At 43.3% G+C, this 21,273-nt stretch overlaps 1 protein-coding gene and 1 pseudogene across 2 annotated transcripts in view; both read right to left on the bottom strand.

Annotated features, from left to right (window-relative positions):
* Nucleotides 1-21,273, bottom strand: part of SMC1A (structural maintenance of chromosomes 1A) — a 51,769-nt gene that overhangs the window by 8,226 nt on the left and 22,270 nt on the right. Inside the window, exons 20-25 of one of the 2 annotated variants that reach the window (XM_037512367.2) lie at nucleotides 12,230-12,386; nucleotides 11,607-11,761; nucleotides 11,325-11,476; nucleotides 10,152-10,221; nucleotides 9,755-9,865; nucleotides 3,767-9,324 (exon numbers count right to left, since the gene is read on the bottom strand). In XM_037512367.2, coding sequence (XP_037368264.1) covers nucleotides 9,241-9,324; nucleotides 9,755-9,865; nucleotides 10,152-10,221; nucleotides 11,325-11,476; nucleotides 11,607-11,761; nucleotides 12,230-12,386 — 729 coding nt within the window. In that variant the 3' untranslated portion in view covers nucleotides 3,767-9,240. Of the gene's footprint in view, nucleotides 1-3,766; nucleotides 9,325-9,754; nucleotides 9,866-10,151; nucleotides 10,222-11,324; nucleotides 11,477-11,606; nucleotides 11,762-12,229; nucleotides 12,387-21,273 lie in introns of those variants that run through there. The other variant, XM_037512368.2, reaches the window with a different exon arrangement.
* LOC119246142 (ragulator complex protein LAMTOR3-like) lies at nucleotides 18,007-19,221 on the bottom strand (annotated as a pseudogene).

Here is a 21,273-nt window from a genome sequence, read left to right as displayed (position 1 = left end):
TACCTCTGGCCTGTACCCCAGCTCTTATATGCATAAATGAATAAATCTTTAAAAAAAACACCCTTTAAAAAATTAATAAAATTAAATTAAAAAAACCCAAAACCTAAACATATTATGAAATTTCTGAACAGCAAATTTTAAAAATTATTTAAAGAAGGAAGAAGGAGAAGTACTTTTCCCTAGTCTTCCCACCAAGTACAGTTAAAATCCTGGGACATTATAAACTAGGTATTTAAATACATATGTATTTATTTATAAAGAAGAATGAGAGGTAGAAGGGAGAAGGCAAATTTGCTGGGGAACTCAGCAGCACAGTAGTGACATGGTTGGTGGTAAGTGCCCTGAGTTTCCTTTTTGCTTTACACCCAACTTGGTGCTGGAGAAGGTAACAATTATAATAACCACTAGACTCCAGTCAAACACCACAGAAGAAACCATGCCTCCCTCCCTTCCCATCCCAGCAAAGGCCATGTGAACTCAGACTTCCAGCCTCACTGGCTGTAAAGTCACTGCTTTCCCTTCCCACTGGGCTGGTGTCAGAGAAGGTAGAGTGTGGAGCCAGAACTCTCACCTCCCCACCCAGGATTAAGAGGAAATCTCCCACCGGGGTGTCAACAGTAACTAAGTGTGAGTCCTGGACTTTGTGCCCACCTGGCAATAACAAAGCAGTGGCCCCCTTCCACTGCAAGATGGATGTCTAAGGAGGCAAGCTAAAATAGAATATTTAAATGAGACCCAGAGCCTCATAATTAATACCCAAATGTCCAGGTTTCAATAGAAAATCACTCACCATAGAAGAGACAAAAATATCTCAACTTGAATGAAAAAAGACACTCAGGCTCCAACACCTAGATGACAAAGATTTTTAAGGAGCAATCTTAAAAATGCTTCAAGGTACAATTAGGAACATGCTTAAAACACATGAAAAAATAGAAACAATCACCAAAGAAATAAAAGATATGGAGAAGAACCAAATGGAAATTTTAGGACTAAAAATTACAATAACCCATAAAAAACTTCAATGGATGGGCTAACAGCAAACCAGACAGGGCAGAGGTAGGAATGGATGAACTTGAAAAGAGAATAGGAACTACCCAATCATGAAAACAGAGAAAATCAAGGGGCGGGGTGTGTAGAGAGAATCAAAAGAAACATAAGGACCCCTGAGACTATAACAAAGATATAACAATGAGGTTCCGGAAGGAAAGAAAAAAAAAAGATGGGGAAAGTTATCTAAAAGCAATGAGACTAAGATCGACATCACACATCTTATCAAAACTGGATAGTAGAAGAAAGAGGAACAACGTTTTCGAAGTTCTGTGGGAAAATGCTAAACCTCAAACTTTGTAGCCAAGCATAAGGATATAAATAAAGATATTTTCAGACATACAAAGACTCAGGCATACAAAGACAAAACCTATCTGAGAAAGTTACTAAGGATGTGAATCATCAAAATAATGGAAAACAAACAAAACCAAACCCGTAGGAGCCAGCAAATAGCAGATATAACCAAGGAAAGTAGTGAAGCAAAGTCCCAAAATGACAGTCATGCATCACAACTAGAGAGCAACTAGTCCAGATATAAGAAAGAAGATGGAGGACTCCAGAAAGCTCTCTTGGGGTGAAAAGGGGGAAGTGGACTTGATGGACTACTTAGTGTAAGAGAGAGCTGGAAAAGAAAAAAATGGAATATATGATAAAATAGTGAAAGGGAAAAATAATAAGAAAATTCAAGAAAAATGAACTGCTACATGAAAAATTTATATATATGTAAGTTCATTAATTGGCTCTGCACTGAACAGTTATATTGTTTCCTGCTTTACAACTTTTAGAATTAAAATTTCAAACTACAGACAAAACACACACACATGCTTAATCATGATTACAGAATCCAACTCTGACAACATAAAAGATCAGATGACAGAAGTTGGAAGGTTGACAGGGAAAAGGACGAAAGGAAAAGATATTCTCATCTAACAAAGTTCTGTTTGAGAAATACTGTCTCAATCATGAAACCAGAAATAAAGGTGTTACTTTTGGGCACAAGAAGTTAAGACACAACCTATGAAGCTTCCACAGCCATTGCAGCATGAGTTCAATCCCCGGCCAGGGAGATACCCACATGGCGTAGCAGACCTCTCCTGACTGGCCCACTGCTCCCCTCAGCAGTGTATTTCAGTCAACCTGCCTGTTCTGTTCCCCGCTCTGTCTCTGGTGGATCCTCTCACTCCCCGCATCTCTGGCCTGTACCCCAGCTCTTGTATGCATTAATAAATAAATCTTAAAAAAAAAGTAGGAAAAACAAGAGTTGAAATCAGTATAACCTAGATCTTCATCTGTCATAACAGGTCGCTAACAATTAATGTCTGAAATGGATAAAAGATCAATACTCACATAAGCATATTATTTATTTATGGAGATAACTATCAGAAGAAATAACTAAAAGTGGTTATTCAAAGTGAAAGTGAGGGTAGGGATGTGTGGAGCAGCAGATTTGCTTTTCATGTCCTTTTGTACTTATTTGAGCATACTGAAGTTTTATAAAAAGTATGCATCTATTTTAAAATTAACATCTTTTTCAAGGCACACACAAGATACTCCTGTCCACCCCATAACCCCCCCACCACATTCCCTTATCCCTGCAAACCTGCAGAACAGAACACACTTTGGGAACCCTTACAGTATGTCTCCCTTCCTCTCTCCCCCTTACACGCAGCTCTGCTCCAGTCAAAACGGAGCATTACCCCAAACTTGCCAATTTACACCCATCTCCTTGTTTCCCTCTCTGAGGTTTGGAAAGCCCTTTCTCCTCATCTCCACAAACTGGAATCCTCCCTATTCTTCAAGGTTCAGCTCAAATTTCACCTCCTCCCAAAGTCTTCTTTAGTTTCTTTGTAGAACTTCTCTCCCTCCTCAGCGATTCCTGAGTCTTATATTTACTTTCTTCAAGTACACTATCTCAGTGTTTCATGGCCCTAATCATCTTACACACCAGCTACCAAGTGATCTTCCTAAAATATCAATCTTACTGTCTCCCTTGCTTCAAACCTTCCTATAGCACATTGGGTCAAAACTAAGTTTGATAGGCTGCTTCTGTATAAGGGATGGTTACTGTATAAAGGATGTGACTTCTTCCACCGCTAAGGGACAATGCCTGGTCTCCCCAAAACCTACTGTTTAGACAGCTTCTCTGCTTGGAATGTTCTTTCCCCCTTTCCATATGGTAAATCCAACTCTTCCTTCAAAGTGCCCCCTTCCCTACAAAGGCTTTCCTGAGTATTCTCTCCCTGTTCCACCCCAGGAAGAACATCCAATGTTTCCTATATTCTCACTCTGCCTCAACTATGCTTGTTATGTCACATTTTGTGCCCTTAACTGCTTATCTGAGTCCCCGATTAAAGGGTGCACTCCTGGAGTTCAGGAAAGGTATCTTATCCCCCAAACCTAGCACCGGGCCTGACACACAATAGGAACTCAGAGTATGCTTGCTTAACAAATAAATGGAAAAGTAATGAGTGTGTGAATACAGGAAAGAAAGGAACAAATGCACGAATGAGGAGTAAGCATAAGTAAGTGAATAAATAATGAATAGATGAGAAAACTAAGTCAGTACACAAATGAATAAAAAGTATCTGTACTAGTGAGGGGATATGAGAGAAAAGAGGTGAGTGAATTCCCCACCTCTGCACCTTAGTTCCAACCCACCTGAAAATCTCTGCTTTCCCCCCATCTAAAGTGCACAGCACCATGTTAACCTCTTTCAGATTACAAGGAACAGACACACTCAGGTTAGTGATGGAGATTTATTGAAGCATTCACAGGGAAATAAGGAAGACAAAAACAGCTACACAGGCAGCCTCATGGAAGAACAGAAACTTGAAAATGGTTCACGATCCAAAGCAGCTCTAGAGCCTGGCTTATCTTATCACCCCCTCAGCTGCAGGCATCTGTTGCTCCCTTCTCTAGTGCATCCCCAAAACGGTGACTCAACTTCTTTCTGGCTGTATTTATACTCCTATTGCTATTGACGCCCTTCTTTCTACTCGCCTCCTCACTAGTCCATGGCCTTCAAGGCCTCCTGGCTCCTGCAGCTTCCTGGCTTTTGGGGGTTCAGTTCCTGTTATCCAGGGCTTTTCTGTATTGTCACTTTTTTGTGTCTGTCATTCCTGCTGCTTTGATTCCTGTTGCCTTGCTGCCACGTAGTTCCAGCTACCTTGTGGCTCTTTCGGTCTCATCGCTTACTTCTGCTGCCTCATGGATCGTGTCTGTTCAAGCCTTCTGCTGCTTCATGGATCTCAGATTCAGGGTTGTCTCCTGGTTTCTGCTCCTTGTGGCTTTTGCTACATCGTGGCTCCCATTGCTTCATGGCTTCTGTCTCCTTTTGGCCCATTGTTATCTTGCCGTTTCATGGCTTCTGCTGCCTTGTGGTCCCATGATCTCATGATACAAACGTCTCATGGTTTCTGCAGCTTTCTCCCTGTTTTTGCTGCTTAGTTCCTAGCACCCCTCATTTACCACCACTTCTACCTCATCAAATTCTAATTAACTGTTCATTTCTTCTGAACACCTCAGTCTCCCTGAAAAAGGATCCGATTGTTTCGTACATTTGCCATTCAAGATAGATGAACCCTACAAGGCGGAGTTTTACATCAGTCCACCTAATTGGCCACTGGCCAGCTTAAAGAGCTGTCCTCAAGTCAGATGCTATCCCAAACCAACCATCGGTGGTCAGACTTGAGGTCACATGGTACAGAGCATGGCAACTCATGCTTAAGAAACCCCTAAGGACTGTGGGCATGGAAGGTTTGCTGAGGGCTTCCAGAAGGGGGCAGTGTAATTGGCAAGCTTCTTGCGTGGCCTGTCCAGTACATAGACCTTCAAGGCTCAACCTAAGTCTTCCTGGCCACCTCTATCTGCCCTGATCTGAGATGGGAGAGATCAAGGCTCTAGGGATGATATGGGAAGGGAACTTAGGTTCCTATTCCTAGTAATGGGACGTTGGGCAAGTTTCTTCCCCTCCGAGGGCCTCAGGAGGGGGCTGGACAGTCTGTAAGTTCCCTTACAAGTCTGACATCTGGGCATCTCATTTTTAAGTTACTGTATAAGGGATGTGACTCTAACCTGGGGAAGCCCTTGACAATCTCTCTTGAGGTAGGAAAGAGGGAGTCAGATCCTGGCTAGGAAGAGCCTTGCTATACACAGGAGGTGCTTAGTTAGCCAAGACTTGTTGAACTGGATGGATGAATCAATGGTTGGGGGAAGGGGAGACCACACAGCACACATTTAACTCACTTGAGGAATTCCAGCTGCTGAGGCTGGAAGATTTGGATTCAGAAGGATGAGAAAGGAAAATGGGGATAGGGTGGAATCTTGGCTATTAATGGGTATTCATTCTATCCTCAGTCACCCTGCACATCCAATAATCAATCACCATGTCCAGTTCATCTTCCTTTAACAGTTCACACCTTATCACTGGCAATCCATTCCTACTACCCTCGCCCTATAGCAGACCTCCTGGTCTTTTCAAGTTTCCTAACTAATCTCTTTATCTCCATTCTCTCCCTCACATATACGTGCATTCATTCAACAATTTATTGGCTGCCTGTTTTGTCAGGCACCGTGCTTTTTTGCTGGGGATATATATACCAGTATCAAGATAACCTTATAAGGTTATAAGGTTACCTTATAAGATAACCTTATAGGCCCACCCTTATAAGTGCTTACAGCTTATTCAGAGACAAAACATGCAAATATAATACGTTGTAAGAAGTAGAACAGGGAAACTACAGGTCTGGGAGAAAACAGCAGTAAGATCTAAGCTAATCCATTCCCACACTGACTGGCTAGAAAGGGGGTTATTAAATTTACATCTGGTCCAGAGTATCCTCTGCTTAAGACCATTCCGTGGCTCCTGCATTGCCTCTGGCTAGCTCCCAAACCCAGCTGTACCCTAAAGTCATATGCTGACCTTTGTAAGCACTCCAGAGCCTAAGGCCCCAACCTGAGTTGCAGTAATTGAATTTTTAGAAGTTGTGGCCTGGGATGTCCCACCTTTCTGGTACACAGCCAGTTTGGGAACTACACTGCCCCAGGAGGCAAATCTGAACTCTGCAGCCAGGCTCTTAGGACCCTTTTCCAATCTGGTTCCTGATCACCTCCCATCTACATTTTTTTTGCCCCCCTTTCCAGACCCCATGAAACCTGATGCTTCAGTATTTCTGAATTTCTTTGCTGTTTCTTGTCTTCAGGTCTTTGTAGGTACTACTCCCACTACCTGCAGATTCCTTCCACTTCTTCAAATGGCTAATATCTACCAGTTCCTCAAGACTCAGATCAGGTGTCACTCACATCCCAGACTACCAGAACACTGATGGCTCATATAGTCAACAGCTGTTTCCTGAATTACCTCCCCATCTAAACAGTGAGCTGCTCATAAGCAGAATAAAGACCTGACTCATGTTTATGTCCCTGGCACACAACACCTTGTTTCCTAGCGTGACGTGCCCAACTAACAGCAGACACTGCTGTGGAACACAATTTGACTCCTTAGACCATGGTTACATGGTCCAGAGTGTAAGGGCATCAAGATAATGTCCTCCAAAACAGCTGAGGATTCTACTCAGATCCTGCCTGCCCTTGGAAACACACCATGGTGTCTGCTCTCCTGTGACAGTAGCCTTCACAGAACTAGCATTGCTTTGTGATGCTATCGACAGTGTGGCACAAAGGCTCAACACTGGATACGCATGAAGGAGATTCTCGTTGAAGTCTAGGATCGGGCACTGAACCCCTGGAATCTCAGACAAATCATCTCACGTCTCTCATCCTCAGGACTTAAGTCTTTTGTAGCACTCATGTTCTTATGTACCAGGGCATCAGCCCATGGCATCTAATGTAACCCTTTCCAGCCTGTCAGGTAGGGATTAGTTATTCAGATTATCATCCACACCTACTGAATTACATTTCCAGGGGTGGGACCAGCACAGGCGCTCCACATCCTTTGGATGTGGGGATGCAGCAGGAACTGCTGTTTTTCATTATAAGCTGTTCTGTACTATTTTATTCTTTAACCTGCATATATATTGCTTTTTTAAAAAGAAAAAAGACCTCACAAGTGATTCTGTAGTGCAAAACCAAAGTTGATAACCACTCTTTATAGTGGTAAAAGTACAAGACTGAATCAGAGGGCCTGAGTTCAAATCCTGACTGTTATCTGGTAGCTGGGTCTCTTAACCTTCCTGGACCTCAGTTTCCTCAGAATAGCAATCACTGCCTTTTAGGGCCTGTGATGATCTAGGTGCCAACCAAATTGCTTCAAATACATTGAATTTCATCTATACTGCTATTAAGGTAGGAGTATACTCAATTCTTTTTTATTGTTTTTAAAGATTTTCTTTTATTTATTTATGCATACAAGAACTGGGTAGTAGGCCAGAGGGTTGGGGGGGATGGGTGAGAGGACAGATTTACTGTCTATCACAAGCGAAGTAGGTTAAGACCTGGTAGAGTCACATGATGGCAATCTATATAGTGATTATAATGGATGGAGTCAATCTACATTAAGCAAGATGCATAGATTTCAGAAGCATTAAGCAAAGAAAGCAAATTGCAGAACAATTCAATATACCATTTGCTTTAGACATACAGTATTTTCAATGAACTTATATATGTAAATGTCTTACAGTCGAGATGGATATACAACAAATGTGATAATAGTTAAGGGAGGGGGAATGGTAGTCAAATGAGGCTAGCTTTATTTGTTACAATCTGATTTCTTAAAAAGAGAATGAATTCATGTGTTACTGGGAATTAAAATTGCATCACTTTAAAAAAAAAACACTAAAAATGTAGTATATATATCAGGAAAGGGTGATGGTCTGACAGTGCATGAGAATGAGCAAAGGCTGACCTCATTGTAGCAGGCTGAGCTGCCTCTGTGGTCTCTGCAGCTAAGTATGTTGGTTTCGAAAAGGGACATCACACATATTCAGTCAAATTGTGGCTCAGGCTACCTCTCCCCTACTTCCTCAGGGGCTCAGGCACCTGATATATGGTTGAAGTTATAAGCTTCCTTAGGTCCTCCACTTACCAGGTAAACCCCATACTAGTGCCCTGGAATGTTTCCCAATAACCAAGGCATTCAACATCTCCCAGATTTGGAGGTTCCTTTTATCTCTAACAACTGGATCAGGAGTCCAGGCATGAGAAGGTTTTTATATTCTGAGGGTTAGCACTTAGTGGACTCCAAGCAGGTATAAGACCTACAGTGAAGAGCTTGACATCATTAAATCCTATGAGGTAGGTAATATTGTTAACCCCATTTTACAGATGAGGAAACTGAGGCACAGAAAGGTCAAATGACTTGCCCATGTCAAACAACTAGTAGGTAGTAAAAAAAAAATGGGACTAAAACCGACAACTGTCTATCCCCAGAGCTTAGGCTCTGTTCCTAGTGCCTGACCAAATCCTACCAATTTGTTTAGGTCCACCTCATATGTGACCTCCAGGAAGCCTGGAGGTGATCGTCCTCTTCTCAAATTCAAAGTGTCTATACATGACATTCAGCTAACCATAGGAACTCACAAACCTATGGCATCTCCTCAGGAGGGTAGGGATCATGCCTGATTCAGTATTTCTAGCATAGAGCCTGACCAGCAAGAGGGTGTTCAGTATTGTGTGAGGAATACATGAATGAAAACAAAATGAGTGGATGAGGGTAGTTTCATGTAACTGTCTCCCTCCTCTGAGGTCCTGAATATTTTTGCTCAGCTCTGGGGTGCACTCATACTAAGCTCTCTTGGAATCAAATTCGCCTAGACGTCTTCTAAAATGGGTCTCCAATATCTTTATTAGTTTGCAAACACACCCACATGCGCACATGAGCACACATAGACATACATGCATACCCACACACAAGCAAAAATGCAAGGGGGCCCAAGGGACCCATGACTATAGGTGATGGAAGGAAGGTCCAAGATGGGGGAAGAGGAAGATGAACAGATGGCCCTGTTCAGCTCAGTTCAGCTCAGCACCTTCCAGAGACCAGGATGCTCCCTGTAGCTCAGGAAATTTTGCTCCAGATCTAACATCACACTGTTCCTCTTCGTGCTTGATAGCAGTGCCTGAATCCCATGAATATACCAAATGGGGACAGGAGGTTAAGGGAAGGTTGAAAACCAAATATCTGGAGATTGGGAGAGGGACAGCTTAGGGATACAGACAGGGAGGACAGAACTACTGCTACTGCTCATTGGGGTTGGGGTTGGCATCTGGGTACTTGGTGAGGTCGAAGGTCAGGACTTTGCTGATCACACAGTCCCCTTGCTGAAGGAGGAGGGAGAAAAAGAAAAAATTGTAAGGAGAGAATTAAAAGGGGTCTAGCACCCCAGGACTGGGGGCCTCAAACCCTCCTTCCTACATACCTGCCCAAAGCCCAGACTACTGTTCTCTCTGGGTGTGAGAGGATGTGCTCAGTCCCATGTGCCTTCTCTCCCTGCCTACCTCTATACTCTCCTCCTTTTCTCTGCTGTCTGGCTGCCTCTACCTGTCCTTTCTACCTGTCCCCAAATGCAATGGCACTGCCCAGCTGGGCTGGTTATATCTCTAGGGCAGGGCTGCAAAAAGCCCGGATGGTTGTTCAATACCTGTGTTCCTATGTAACCCCGCCCCCATGCCCCTCCACTGCAGCCTTCCCTTCCTGCCCTGGGGAGTCAGGCAGGAAGTGAGACTGGCTCCTAAGTCAGGCCTGCCCTACCTCGGGGTAGACTCCAATGAGGCTCTCAGCCTTGGTGTAGAATTCCTCCTTGAGAGAGATGACAATGGCCTGGAAATTGCAAGTAGACTGCTCCTTGATGTAATTTGCCACCTGTGGGAGAGGCCACCAGGCAGTTAGCAGGGCTGAAGTCTTAACACTCCCTTGTATTTTCCAGTCAGAACCAGAGGTACAGCAGGTGGGCTGGAGGACTAAGGGTGGGGGGAATAAAGGCTGAGACGAGGACACTAACTAGCACAGTGTGGATGACCCTGGGCCCAGCCTCCCGGGCACAGAGAGCAGGCAGCAGGAACGGCTAGGGCACATTCAGGAGTTGTACCCTAAAACCCTGCCCCATCCTGGGGGCCTCCCTCCTGGGCCCCCCTTTCCTTGCACCCACCTTGCCAATGTTGGTGTTATCCAGGGCAGCATCGATCTCATCCAGGACGAAGAAGGGGGCTGGCTTGTAGCTGGGAGGGAACCAGTAAATGAGCTGATACTGATAGAGGCAGGGAGGGACGGCAAGGCGGGGTGAAACAGCCCAAGGACCCGTCACACAGGCCAGTTTCCCCCTCTACTTCTTCAGAGACTAAGAAACCCAGGTCTTAATGTTGCCTGAGCCCCTACAGGTTAATATACCCACTGAGCCCTCCTCTGTGTCCAGCCCTGTGATCCAGGATCCTGTAGAACCAAGAGAAGACATGGTCCTTTCTGGAGTTGGATGGGGAGTTAAAGTTGTCCTAGGTTTTAACCATACCCACCAAACTACCTGGAGGTCCACCTCACCCACTCACACGCCCACCTGTCTCCTTGCCTCTGCACATGCTGCACCCTCTACCTGGCACAACTTCTGGTCTTCTTGGCTAACTTCTATTCATCTTTTGCATCTCCTCCTCCAGTGCTACCCTTGATAGCCTTCCCTGGACACCCACACCTCCCCTAGATTGGTCTGTCTCTCCTCTGTGCATTCACAGCATCCACACTCACCAGGGCCTAACACTTGGCTCCCTATTTATACATGTCTGGTTTCCACCTCGAGCTCCTCAAGGAGAGAGACCATGCCTGACTCATCTGTGTCCCCAGTCCCCCAACAGGGTCTGGTACACAGTACAGCCTCAACAAATGCTCACTGCATGATGCTGCATAATCAAGCAGTAAGTTGTGTGGTTCAAGTACTAGTGGCATTCAGGACAGGGAGGTGAGGGTAGGCCAAATGGTCAAAGTGGGCCTCCTAAAGGAACAGGAGGAGAATGAGATCTGAAGAGATGGGAGGTGACAAACTACATTTGTATGGAAAGGGCTTATTAGTCAGCAACCATGTGAGCAAAAGCCTGGTGGCAGGACTTAATACATGCAGGGACTAGTGAAGACATGCTGAGTGGATGAGCATGGATGGAGAAGACAGATCCAGGAAAGCAAGGTCAAATGTGCTGTAGTAGGTAGGGAAACAGGACCACAATCCAGAGTCCACCAGAACATCTTCACCTCTGCAGATCTCCGCATATCCTTGGATCCCAGAGCTGCCATGGTCTCAATTCAGTCTCTCCAACGGCCCTGGGGGGCACAGCCTTACCTGTGAATGGCAAAGAGTAGGGCCAGAGCTGCCACCGTTTTCTCCCCCCCTGACAAATTGTCCATAGGCCGGAATCGTTTGCCAGGAGCCACGCAGTTGTAGTTGATGCCATCCAAATACGGCTCCTCAGGGTTCTCGGGGCCCAGGAATGCCTAGGGTGGAAGGCAGATGGGTCAGACTCTGGATCTGAATCTAAGTCTAGATCTAGATGGAGATGGAGATAAGGATAGGAACCCTATAAGGAAGGGCAAAGAGGCTGGTTGGGAAGGGGCTCTAGCCTACCTGGGCACTGCTGTTGCGGGACAGGGCCTTGTAGATCTCATCGATGTTGGTGGCCACAGATTCAAAACAAGCATTGAAGCGGTCAAAACGCTCCTTCTTGATCTGTTCGAATGCTTGCTTAGCCTTCTTGGCTCGCTTTCGGGCTGCCTCAAACTCTGTCACAAGGAAAAGACAGGTGGACCCCACAGCACCTAGGCTCTGCCAAGGCTAAAGACCACTCTGTCAAGGATGACCTGCAAGTGATAATTCACAGAACAGGGACATCCCACAGAAAGAGAGAAACGCGGATCCAAGGAAGAGGGTCCCACAACCATCTGTACCCAGTGGGCCAGCCACACAGTACAAAGAAAGCAGCATGGGCTTAGAATCACAAAAAACATGAATTTTACCCTGGGCTCTACCAGTCATCAGCTCTGTGACCTTGAGCAGTGTGTTCACTCTCTTTGAACCTTGGCAGTTTTCCACTCTATAAAACAGGTGTGCTAATAACCCAATTGTTTAGGACTCTTGGGAGTCTTAAGTGAGAAAGCATATAAGGAATTGTGACGTATAACAACAGGTCCTTGGCGTATCTCCAGCCTCAGGTCTTCCTCTTAGGTCCAAGTAAGAGAGAGAAATCTTACCATCTGACGTCTCCTGGAACTTATCTCGGACACTTTCCAGCTTCTCCATGGCCTTCATGTTGGGAGCAGCAATACGTTGGAGCACACTCTGCTGCTCATTCAGTTTCTGTTGCAGTGTGTTCATCTCCTGCTTGATCTCCTCCTCGGCCTGGGCATCCTATAAATCCCAGGCCCAGCAACATCAAAAAGGGCAAGGTCCTTGAGCCCAGGCCCCCACAGCTGCTCCCATGAGAAGGCAGGTTCTTCTTCCCCACCTGGGCTCCGCCCAGCAAGTATTGCTCACAGTGACCATACCCAACATTCCTGAAAAATTATAGTCTGATACCACTTTCTCATCTCCAGCTCTTCCCCCAGGCACTGTCAACTGCTCACTTAGGAGGAGCAGTTTATGGTTTCCTTGTGTGGCTCTCAATCCAGGCTATGAGCCAGCACCTGAGGCTCCCACAAACACCTGTTCGAGACTCTACTTACAGCTCCACAATGAAGAAGACAATTCATGTTTTCTGCTCAGATCACTATATTTGAGCAAATTCCATTTGAGTTTGGCTTTAGGTCTTACGGATATTGCAACACAAGTCTGGACTTGTGCCTTTCTGCCAGTTAGTAAATAAATATTTACTGAATGCCTTCCAAGTGCCAGGCACTGGACCCTCATATCCTGTGAGCCATGGTTCCTAGTTCACAGAGCTCATGGGCTAACAGAGGAATACATGTAAGTAACCAATCAGGACGCTGTATAGTGAATGCCGAAATGGTGAACAGACACTGTTGGGAACACAAAAAGGGCAACTATTTCAGATTCTGGGGCTAGGAAAGGTTTCCAGGAAGGTTTAAGCTTAAACCTACAGAATGAAATGGTAAGGACAGAGAGAAAGAAGTCTTTTAAGCAGACAGGAGCATCACACGCAAAACCTGGGGCGCTGCTCATGGTCAATTCATGCAATTCTTTTTTTTTGGTTAAAGATTTATTTATTTATTTATACAAGCACTGGGTACAGTCAGAAGGGTGGGAGGGTGAGAGAATTCACCAGAGCCAGAGCGAGGAACAGAACAGGCAGACCGATGAAGCACACTGCTGAGGGAGGAGAGGTCTGTCGCGCCATGTGGGACCCTTGCCAGTGGCTGGGGATCCAACCGGCGCTGCAGAGGCTGCGGGCAGCTTCGCAGCCCAGCGCTCAACTACTGTACCACCAGGGGAGGCCCCAATTCATGCAATTCAAAATATAACCAACTTTAATAAACTTTAAAAGCTTTCCACAGCAAAGGCAATTCAATATGGCAATAGTCACAAAGTATGTTTATGTATGCACACATGTATGTTCTGTATGTTCTGTAAACATACAGAAAACACAAGGTTGGAAGTACTCACAGCAACACAAAGATAAAGCACCTTTTAGGCCTTGTAAAATATTTGGATTTTATCCTGCCAGAGGTGAGACACCACTGCATAACTTCAAGCACGGTAAGGACCTGAGTATGTTTACATGTTAGAAGTCTTTCTAATGATCTCTACAGCTATGGGAGTGATCTCCAGGGGCCTCCCCTGGTGGTGCAGGCAGTTGAGCGCAGCGCTGTGAAGCTGTCCGCAGCCTCTGCAGTGCCGGTTCGATCCCCACCAGCCAGGGAGGGTCCCACATGGCACAGCAGACCTCTCCTGCCTCGCCTGCTGCTCCCCTTGGCAGTGTATTTCGTCAGTCTGCCTGTTCTGTTCCCTGCTCTGTCTCTGGTGAATCCTCTCACCCTCCCGCACATCTGGCCTGTACCCTGGTTCTTGTATAAATAAAGAAAAAAAAAAGAAAAAAAGTGATCTCTAGCATATGTTATAGAAGAAATATGAAAGGAACACAATGCTATCTTTTATCTAAAAGATGATGGGGGAAATATGAATATATTTGCATACAAATATATTTTTGTCTTAAAAACACAACAAAAAAAGAATAATGCCAAAGCTATCTGCAATGGTTATGCCTAGAGGAAGGGAGAAGGGGACAGGAAAGGAAGCTAAACTTGCCTTCATGCATTTTGTATACACTTTAGTTTTAGAACTACATGAAACTATTTTTGTTTTCCTCTCTAGATAGTACTTTGCACAAAGAATGTGCTCAGTAACTATGTGAAACACTCTCCAAAAAACGGAACCGTAGGGGCCTCCCTGGTGGCGCAGCGGTTGAGCGCTGGGTTGCAAAGCTGCCCGCGGCCTCTGCGGCACCGGTTCGATCCCCGGCTGCTCCCCGGCCACCAGAGGAGGGTCCCACATGGTGCGCAGACCTCTCCTGCCGCCCGCTGCTCCCCTCAGCAGTGTACTTCGGTCCTTCTGCCTGCTCTGCTCCCCGCTCTGGCTCTGGTGAATTCTCTCACCCTCCCGCGCTTCTGACTGTACCCAGTGCATGTATAAACAAAACAAACAAAGAAGCAAACAAATAAATAAAACATGCCTCTATTAAAAAAAAAAAACAAAAAACAAAAAACAAAAAACGGAACCGTTACATAATTACAAAGCAAAAATTTAAAATGTTTTTAAAAGTTGGGTAAGGCCTCCCAGGTGGTGCAGGTGGTTGAGCGCAGCACTGTGAAGCTGTCTGCAGCCTCTGCAGTGCCAGCTGGATCCCCACCAGCCTCGCAGCAATCCACATGGCGCAGCAGACCTCTCCTGTCGCACCCGCTGCTCCCCTCAGCAGTGTATTTCAGTCAGTCTGCCTGTTCTGTTCCCCGCTCTGTTTCTGGTGAATCCTCTCATCCTCCCGAATATCTGGCCTGTACCCTGGTTCTTGTATGAATAAATAAATATCTAAATAAATAAATAAATAAAAGGTGGGTAAAAAAATTGTTGAGGAATGAGATTTTCACAAGATACCAAAGAATCGCTCTAAAGATTACTTGCTACTTAGAAAGGTAAAAGTATATGTTAAATATTGACAGACATGGCAACTGGCATCATAACTATGGATCAAACTTAGCATCACAAATAGTGTAACATCCTGACATTACCTGCCTCCTGGCATGAGGTAACATAAACTACACAGCAGCACCAGTGAAATGTTCTTGCAAGAAAATTACCTAACCCCAAATCCCTCAAACCTCCAGACTTGATAAAATTTCCAATTTATAGAAAACACAAGGGATGGAAGGACAAGTTAAGCAATAACAAAACGAAACTAAAATCCATAATAAACCCCTAACATATTCATTCTTCAAGATAACTCAGACTCTTCAAAAGACCAGTCATGAAAAAAGGGCACTGCTCCACATTTTTAAAAAACTAGAGATAGAACCACCAAAAGCAAAACATGAATCAGTTTTTAAAAACTATAAAAGACATGTTTGGAATAAATAGGGAAATCTGAATATGGATGGGATATTGGAGATGAAGTTAATAATTTTCTTAGGTGTAATATGGAATTATGGTAGTATGCAACTGTCTTCAAATGGTTCAGCGAAAACAAAATGAAGTGCGTAGGGAGGAGGGAGGGGAGGAGAGAGGGAGGAACTCAAGCAAGATGAGCAAGAAAGTAAACTGGAAAAATAGTCACTAGTGAATCTATAGTGAAAGGCATATGATTGAGTTCACTGTTTCTATTCTAAACAGTTTTCAATAATCAAATTGTTACCTATAATATTGTATTGTGATTTTCAAACTATTATATGCATAATTGGATAAAATAAATGCTATTATGCCAATGTTGCTAGGAATCAAGATTTTTAGCAAGATTAATTAGAACCTCAAACATAAAATCAATTCTGTTAAATTGTAAAAATTATAGTGTCAATCCAGATATGAAGTCATGATACATTTTTTTCCTTCAAAATAAATGCATTTCATAGCTCATTCTGATGAGAAGTTCTAGAAGAACTGAGCAACCCAGCTGTCAAGGGCACTCCAATGTCCAGATGGTAGTCACTAAATCATAGTAGATCCCACTAAAAGTCAGAGCTTCCTGGAGAAATGGCGAATTCCAGGTCTGGGGTGGGAAATGTAGAGAATAAACCTCATCATACCATATGATGAGAATAAACCTCATCATACCATACCATATCAAAAACTACACGTTGTGTCAAAATGATTCAGAAATTAATTTGAATCAGTTCCCACTGGCCAAAGATGGAACAACTTGATAAACAAGAAGGCTAATAACCGCAACAGAGTGTGACACACCAAATGTGTTTAAATTCATATATTCATAACTATGAAAATATTTCAGTGGACAAATCTCAAGAATACTTAGAAATCAACTCAGTATTTTATAAACTGGTTAAAAAAAATGGGAAAAAATAAAGCACATATAACCTGTCTTCCCTAGAAAAACTGCACCTCAAATAATTGATGAGTGGAAATCTTTTTTTTTAATGAATGTTAAACTTTGCCAATGCCTTGTTATTATTATTTATACAAAAGCTAGGGTAGAGACCAGAGGCGGAGGAGGGTGAGAGAATTCACCACACTCAGAGTGGGGAGCAGAACAGGCAGACAGACCGAAACCACTGCTGAGGGGAGCAGCGGGCATGACAGGAGAGGTCTGCCACGCCATGTGGGACTCTCCCTGGCTGTCCAGGAATGGAACCCACGCTGCAGAGGCTATAGACAGCCTCACATCTCTGTGCTCAACTGCCTGCGCCACCGGGGAGGCCCCAAGAGGAAATCTTTATGATGTTCTAGCTAGCAATTAAAAAAAAAAATAGATCAGTTTGCAACTCTTGCCAAATTAATGGATCTTAGGAAATGATCAGCATGGCTACAAACCATACAGAGCTACTACCAGACATTATAAACCTCCTTCCTGGTGGCAGTAATGTCAATGAAGTAGTATTTTTTTATATTTATTCATTTTATGTGTACAAGAATTGGGGTACAGGCCAGATTCACGGGAAGGTGAGAGGATTCACCAGAGACAGAGGGGAACAGAACAGGCAGACTGAAGAAATAATACTGCTGAGGGGAGCAGCGGGCGCGACAGGAGAGGTCTACAGCGCCTTGTAAGACCATCGCCGGCCGGCCAGGATCGAACCAGCACTGCAGAGGCTGCGAACAGCCTCACAATGCTGCGTTCAACCACCTGCGCCACCAGAGGAAGCCCTAATGAAGTAGTCTTGTCCCCAAAGAAACCACCGAGCTAGAATCTACTCAAGCCTCTAGATCTGAGCTGTCCAATGAAGTGGCTACAAGTCACCTGTGACTACCGAGCATGAAAAATGCACTTAATATGACTGACAAACTAAAGTTTTAATTTTATTGAATTTGTTAATTTAAATTGAAAAACTGATAATCTAGTTACTGGGAAACTTAATTCAGCTACTGGAAAACTTTACATTTGGAACACCTTAAGATGTGGCTCTCCTTTCTTGACTCTAAGTTTAGGATAACTAAATACTCTAAACACGGGTCAAGTATTTCTGAGGGAAATTTGTAGCTTGAGAATTGAGATGCCCTGTATGTTTAAAATATATATATATATAGTATTTTGAAAACTATCTCACCAATAATTTTTATATTATTTATACAAAACATTTAAACAAAATATAGCATTAAAATGAATTTCAGGGCCTCCCTGGTGGCGCAAGGGGTTAAGATGCAACCTATGAAGCCATTGGCAGCCACTGCAGAACAAGTTCAATCCCCAGCCAGGGAGCTACCCACATGGCGCAGCAGACCTCTCCTGACTTGCCTGCTGCTCCCCTAAGCAGTGTATTTCAGTCAATCTGCCTGTTCTGTTCTCCACTCTCTCTGGTGAATTCTCTCACCACCACCACTGCCCCTCCCCCCGCCTCTGGCCTGTACCCCAGTTCTTGTACGCATAAATAAATCTTAAAAAAAAATAAAATAAATTTCACCTTTTTTTGGTTGATTGTATTACTTTTACTGTCATTTTATATTCTTCACAAAGTAAAAAAAAAGGAAGAGAAATATGTCCTTATTATTCACAATAATAATGCTTCCCTCTATAGATCTGAGTGTAGGGAACCACAGGGAGCACATCACGGCTTAAGTGGATCATGTACTATTTTAATTCTGACCAAGCAAGCAGATATCATCCATGTCTGGTAACTGGACTAACTCCATGGGAGCTGTGATGGAGTGAGTCCTTTCTGTGGGGTCTCAGATCTCACTAAGAGAAGACCCCTCACAGGAAAAGAGGACAACCAATCTGTCTATATAGTATACCTATAGGCTCTTTCTTTAGATAAGGTGGAAAGGGGGTCCTTTTTTGAGTACATGGATGTAAGTACTGTTGTGCTCTGAAGATTGTTGGATTGACACTAGGTCTCTTTGAATGCAGATAAGGTAGACATCAAAACCACTGTCAGATTAAGAAACTTCCACAACTTGTTTCAATGCTCCAAATAATGAAGCAAGTTCCTTTTCTAGGCTGACAATTAGTCCTGTATTGGTATTGATGTTGGCTATGAAACACCACCACAGGTAAATGACTAAACTGAACTACCTGGTAGGTGTTATAGTAACAGATAATACTTTTTATTTTTTTGTAAGTCTCAGTTTGGTCCCCTGGTGTGTGGCCAGGGTAAAGGTGGATAAGAAACCGAGTCTCAAAGCATGTTCTGGGGCACTGTCACTGGCTACTTTAACAACAGGCACTCCATCTCCATTGGACACAATAGCATGGAGCCCTTCAACACTTGGTAACTTTTTATACAGAAATCACTTGAGATCATCCACCATGATGCCCCCGCCCACAATCTGTGCAAAACTTCGCAACCTGGTTCCCGGGAGGCCTAATTTTTGCCTTTTAAAAATTACACATGTGGGTCGTATTAGGTATTATATCTATTGAACAGCACTGATCTATATCTAACTACCCACTTACAGGAACTACAGGGGATAGCAAAAAAATCCTTTTCTTCTTTGTTCTGAGGAACATTTTAAAAATCACAGGATACAAGCAATAAAGTACAGAATGTAAAAAAAAAAAAATCTTCGGGGAGAAATGACTATAGTTTCAACAATAAAAAAATTGCAAATAAAAATAAAAATAGAAGGAGGGGGGAATCATAGTGATTAAATGAGACTTAAAAGAGGTACCAACAAATCACTGTATCAGTCTCATATATCTATCATCTCATTTGACTCCCAATCCAAGGAAGCAAACTGTGAGCTTGTGTGTATATATGACAACCAGAGAAATGTGAATACTAATCATATTACTAGAGGAATTATTACAAAATACATAATATCAATGTTAACGAATTATTGCTTTTTGATATGAAAATGGATCTAGATGTTTTTTAAGAATGGATCTAAATGTTTTTTAAGAATTATCTCTTTTAGTAATACATCTAAAATATTTACAAATGAAATGATATGATGCCAAGGATTTATTTTCAAAAATAACCTGGGGGTGGGGAAGGAAGGTGGAATATGTGGGAATGTACAAGAAACAAGGTTAGCCACAAGTTAATAAATACTAAAAAAAAAAAAAAAAAACAGTGAAAGCTATGAAAGATAGCATTGTACTGTTTTACTTTTGCATGTGAAATTTTCCATAAGGATCTAAGGGGCCTCCCTGGTGGTGCAAGGGGTTAAGACACAACCTATGCAACCTATGAAGCTGTCCACAGCCTCTGCAGCATGAGTTCGATCCCCTGGCTGGCCAGGGAGCAACTCACATGGCGCAGCAGACCTTTCCTGTCTCGCCCACTGCTCCCCTCAGCAGTGTACTTCGGTCAATCTGCCTGTTCTGTTCCCCACTCTGTCTCTGGTGAATCCTCTCACCACCGCCCCCCCACCCCCCGCCTGGCCTGTACCCCAGCTCTTGTATGCATAAATAAATCTTGAAAAAAAAAAGTATCTAAGAACAACAAAAATCAACCCGTACTAGCTTCCTCTAGCCAAGGTTGAGACAATTTAAATATCAAAAAAAAAAAAATAGATTGAAACACATTCAGACACTTAAGTTTTTAATAAATACAAATAAATTAAAAACCGCATCACCTTTATTTTTTTTATTAACTGGTCAATGTCGTTGTTCACATGTCTATATAACTTTGGGGTTAAAAATTTACTCCTCTCGGTCCTCTCTGATGGCGCAACAGGTTAAGCGCCACACTATGAAGCAATTGCAGTCTCTGCTGCATGAGTTTGATCCCTGGCCAGCCAGGGAGAAACCCACATGGCGCAGCAGACCTCTCCTGTCTCGCCCACTGCTCCCCTCAAAGTATTTCAGTCAGTCTGCCTGTTCTGTTCCCCACTCTGTCTCTGGTGAATCCTCTCACCCCCCTGCATCTCTGGCCTGTACCACAGCTCCTGTATGTATAAATAAATAAATCTTTAAAAAAAATTACTCCTCTCTGTATACAAATGCTTCATTCTCCTTCCACCAAACCTTCTGTGCCAGTACCCTAGCCCTTTCCTTCTCTATCCCTACTTCCCCTTTCCCCAACCTTCCCTCTGGTAACCAAAATACTTTTGGTTGACCAACTCATTTTGAAAACTAGTAAGTAAAGGAAAGAATTAAATATATATCCTACCTTTTCTGTACTAACTGTATTTTAAGGGAACAAAATAGTCGATGTGAAAAAGTTCTTAGAATTCCAATTAATAAGTAGAGGAGAAATGAAAGAATTAGAAAATTACCACTTTGCAACCCTTCATGGATTTAGGCAATGATTATTAATAGCTGCCAGAACCAAAGCATAAAAGGTTGACAGGGAACTTTACAAAAATTGATGGGTTTTAACAAAACCCGAACCTAGCGATGATTTTTTTCCTTTTTAAACTTTGTATTATGTAAATTTTCAAACATATACAAAACTGCAGAGAATAACAGAACAAACCCCATGTGCCTATTACTCAGTTCCAATAAATATCAACTCATGGCCAATACTATGCTATCCCAGTTCCTTTCTATATTCAATTACTTTTAAGCAAATTACAAACATTATTTCATCCATAAATATTTCAGTATGTACCTCTGAAATGGGGTTTCTGAATCCTGGCAGTATTGACATTTTGGACAAGATGATTCGTTGTTATGGGGACTGTCCTTTGTGCACTGTTGGATGCTGAGCAGCATGACTGTGGTCTACCCACTAGA

The sequence above is a fragment of the Talpa occidentalis genome, unplaced genomic scaffold, assembly GCF_014898055.3.
Source record: "Talpa occidentalis isolate TD23 unplaced genomic scaffold, MPIMG_talOcc4v2.1 talOcc4.15, whole genome shotgun sequence".
Taxonomy (NCBI): Eukaryota; Metazoa; Chordata; class Mammalia; order Eulipotyphla; family Talpidae; genus Talpa; species Talpa occidentalis.
The sequence above is the reverse complement of the archived record's forward strand: the minus strand, read 5'-3'. Positions and strand labels throughout refer to the sequence as shown.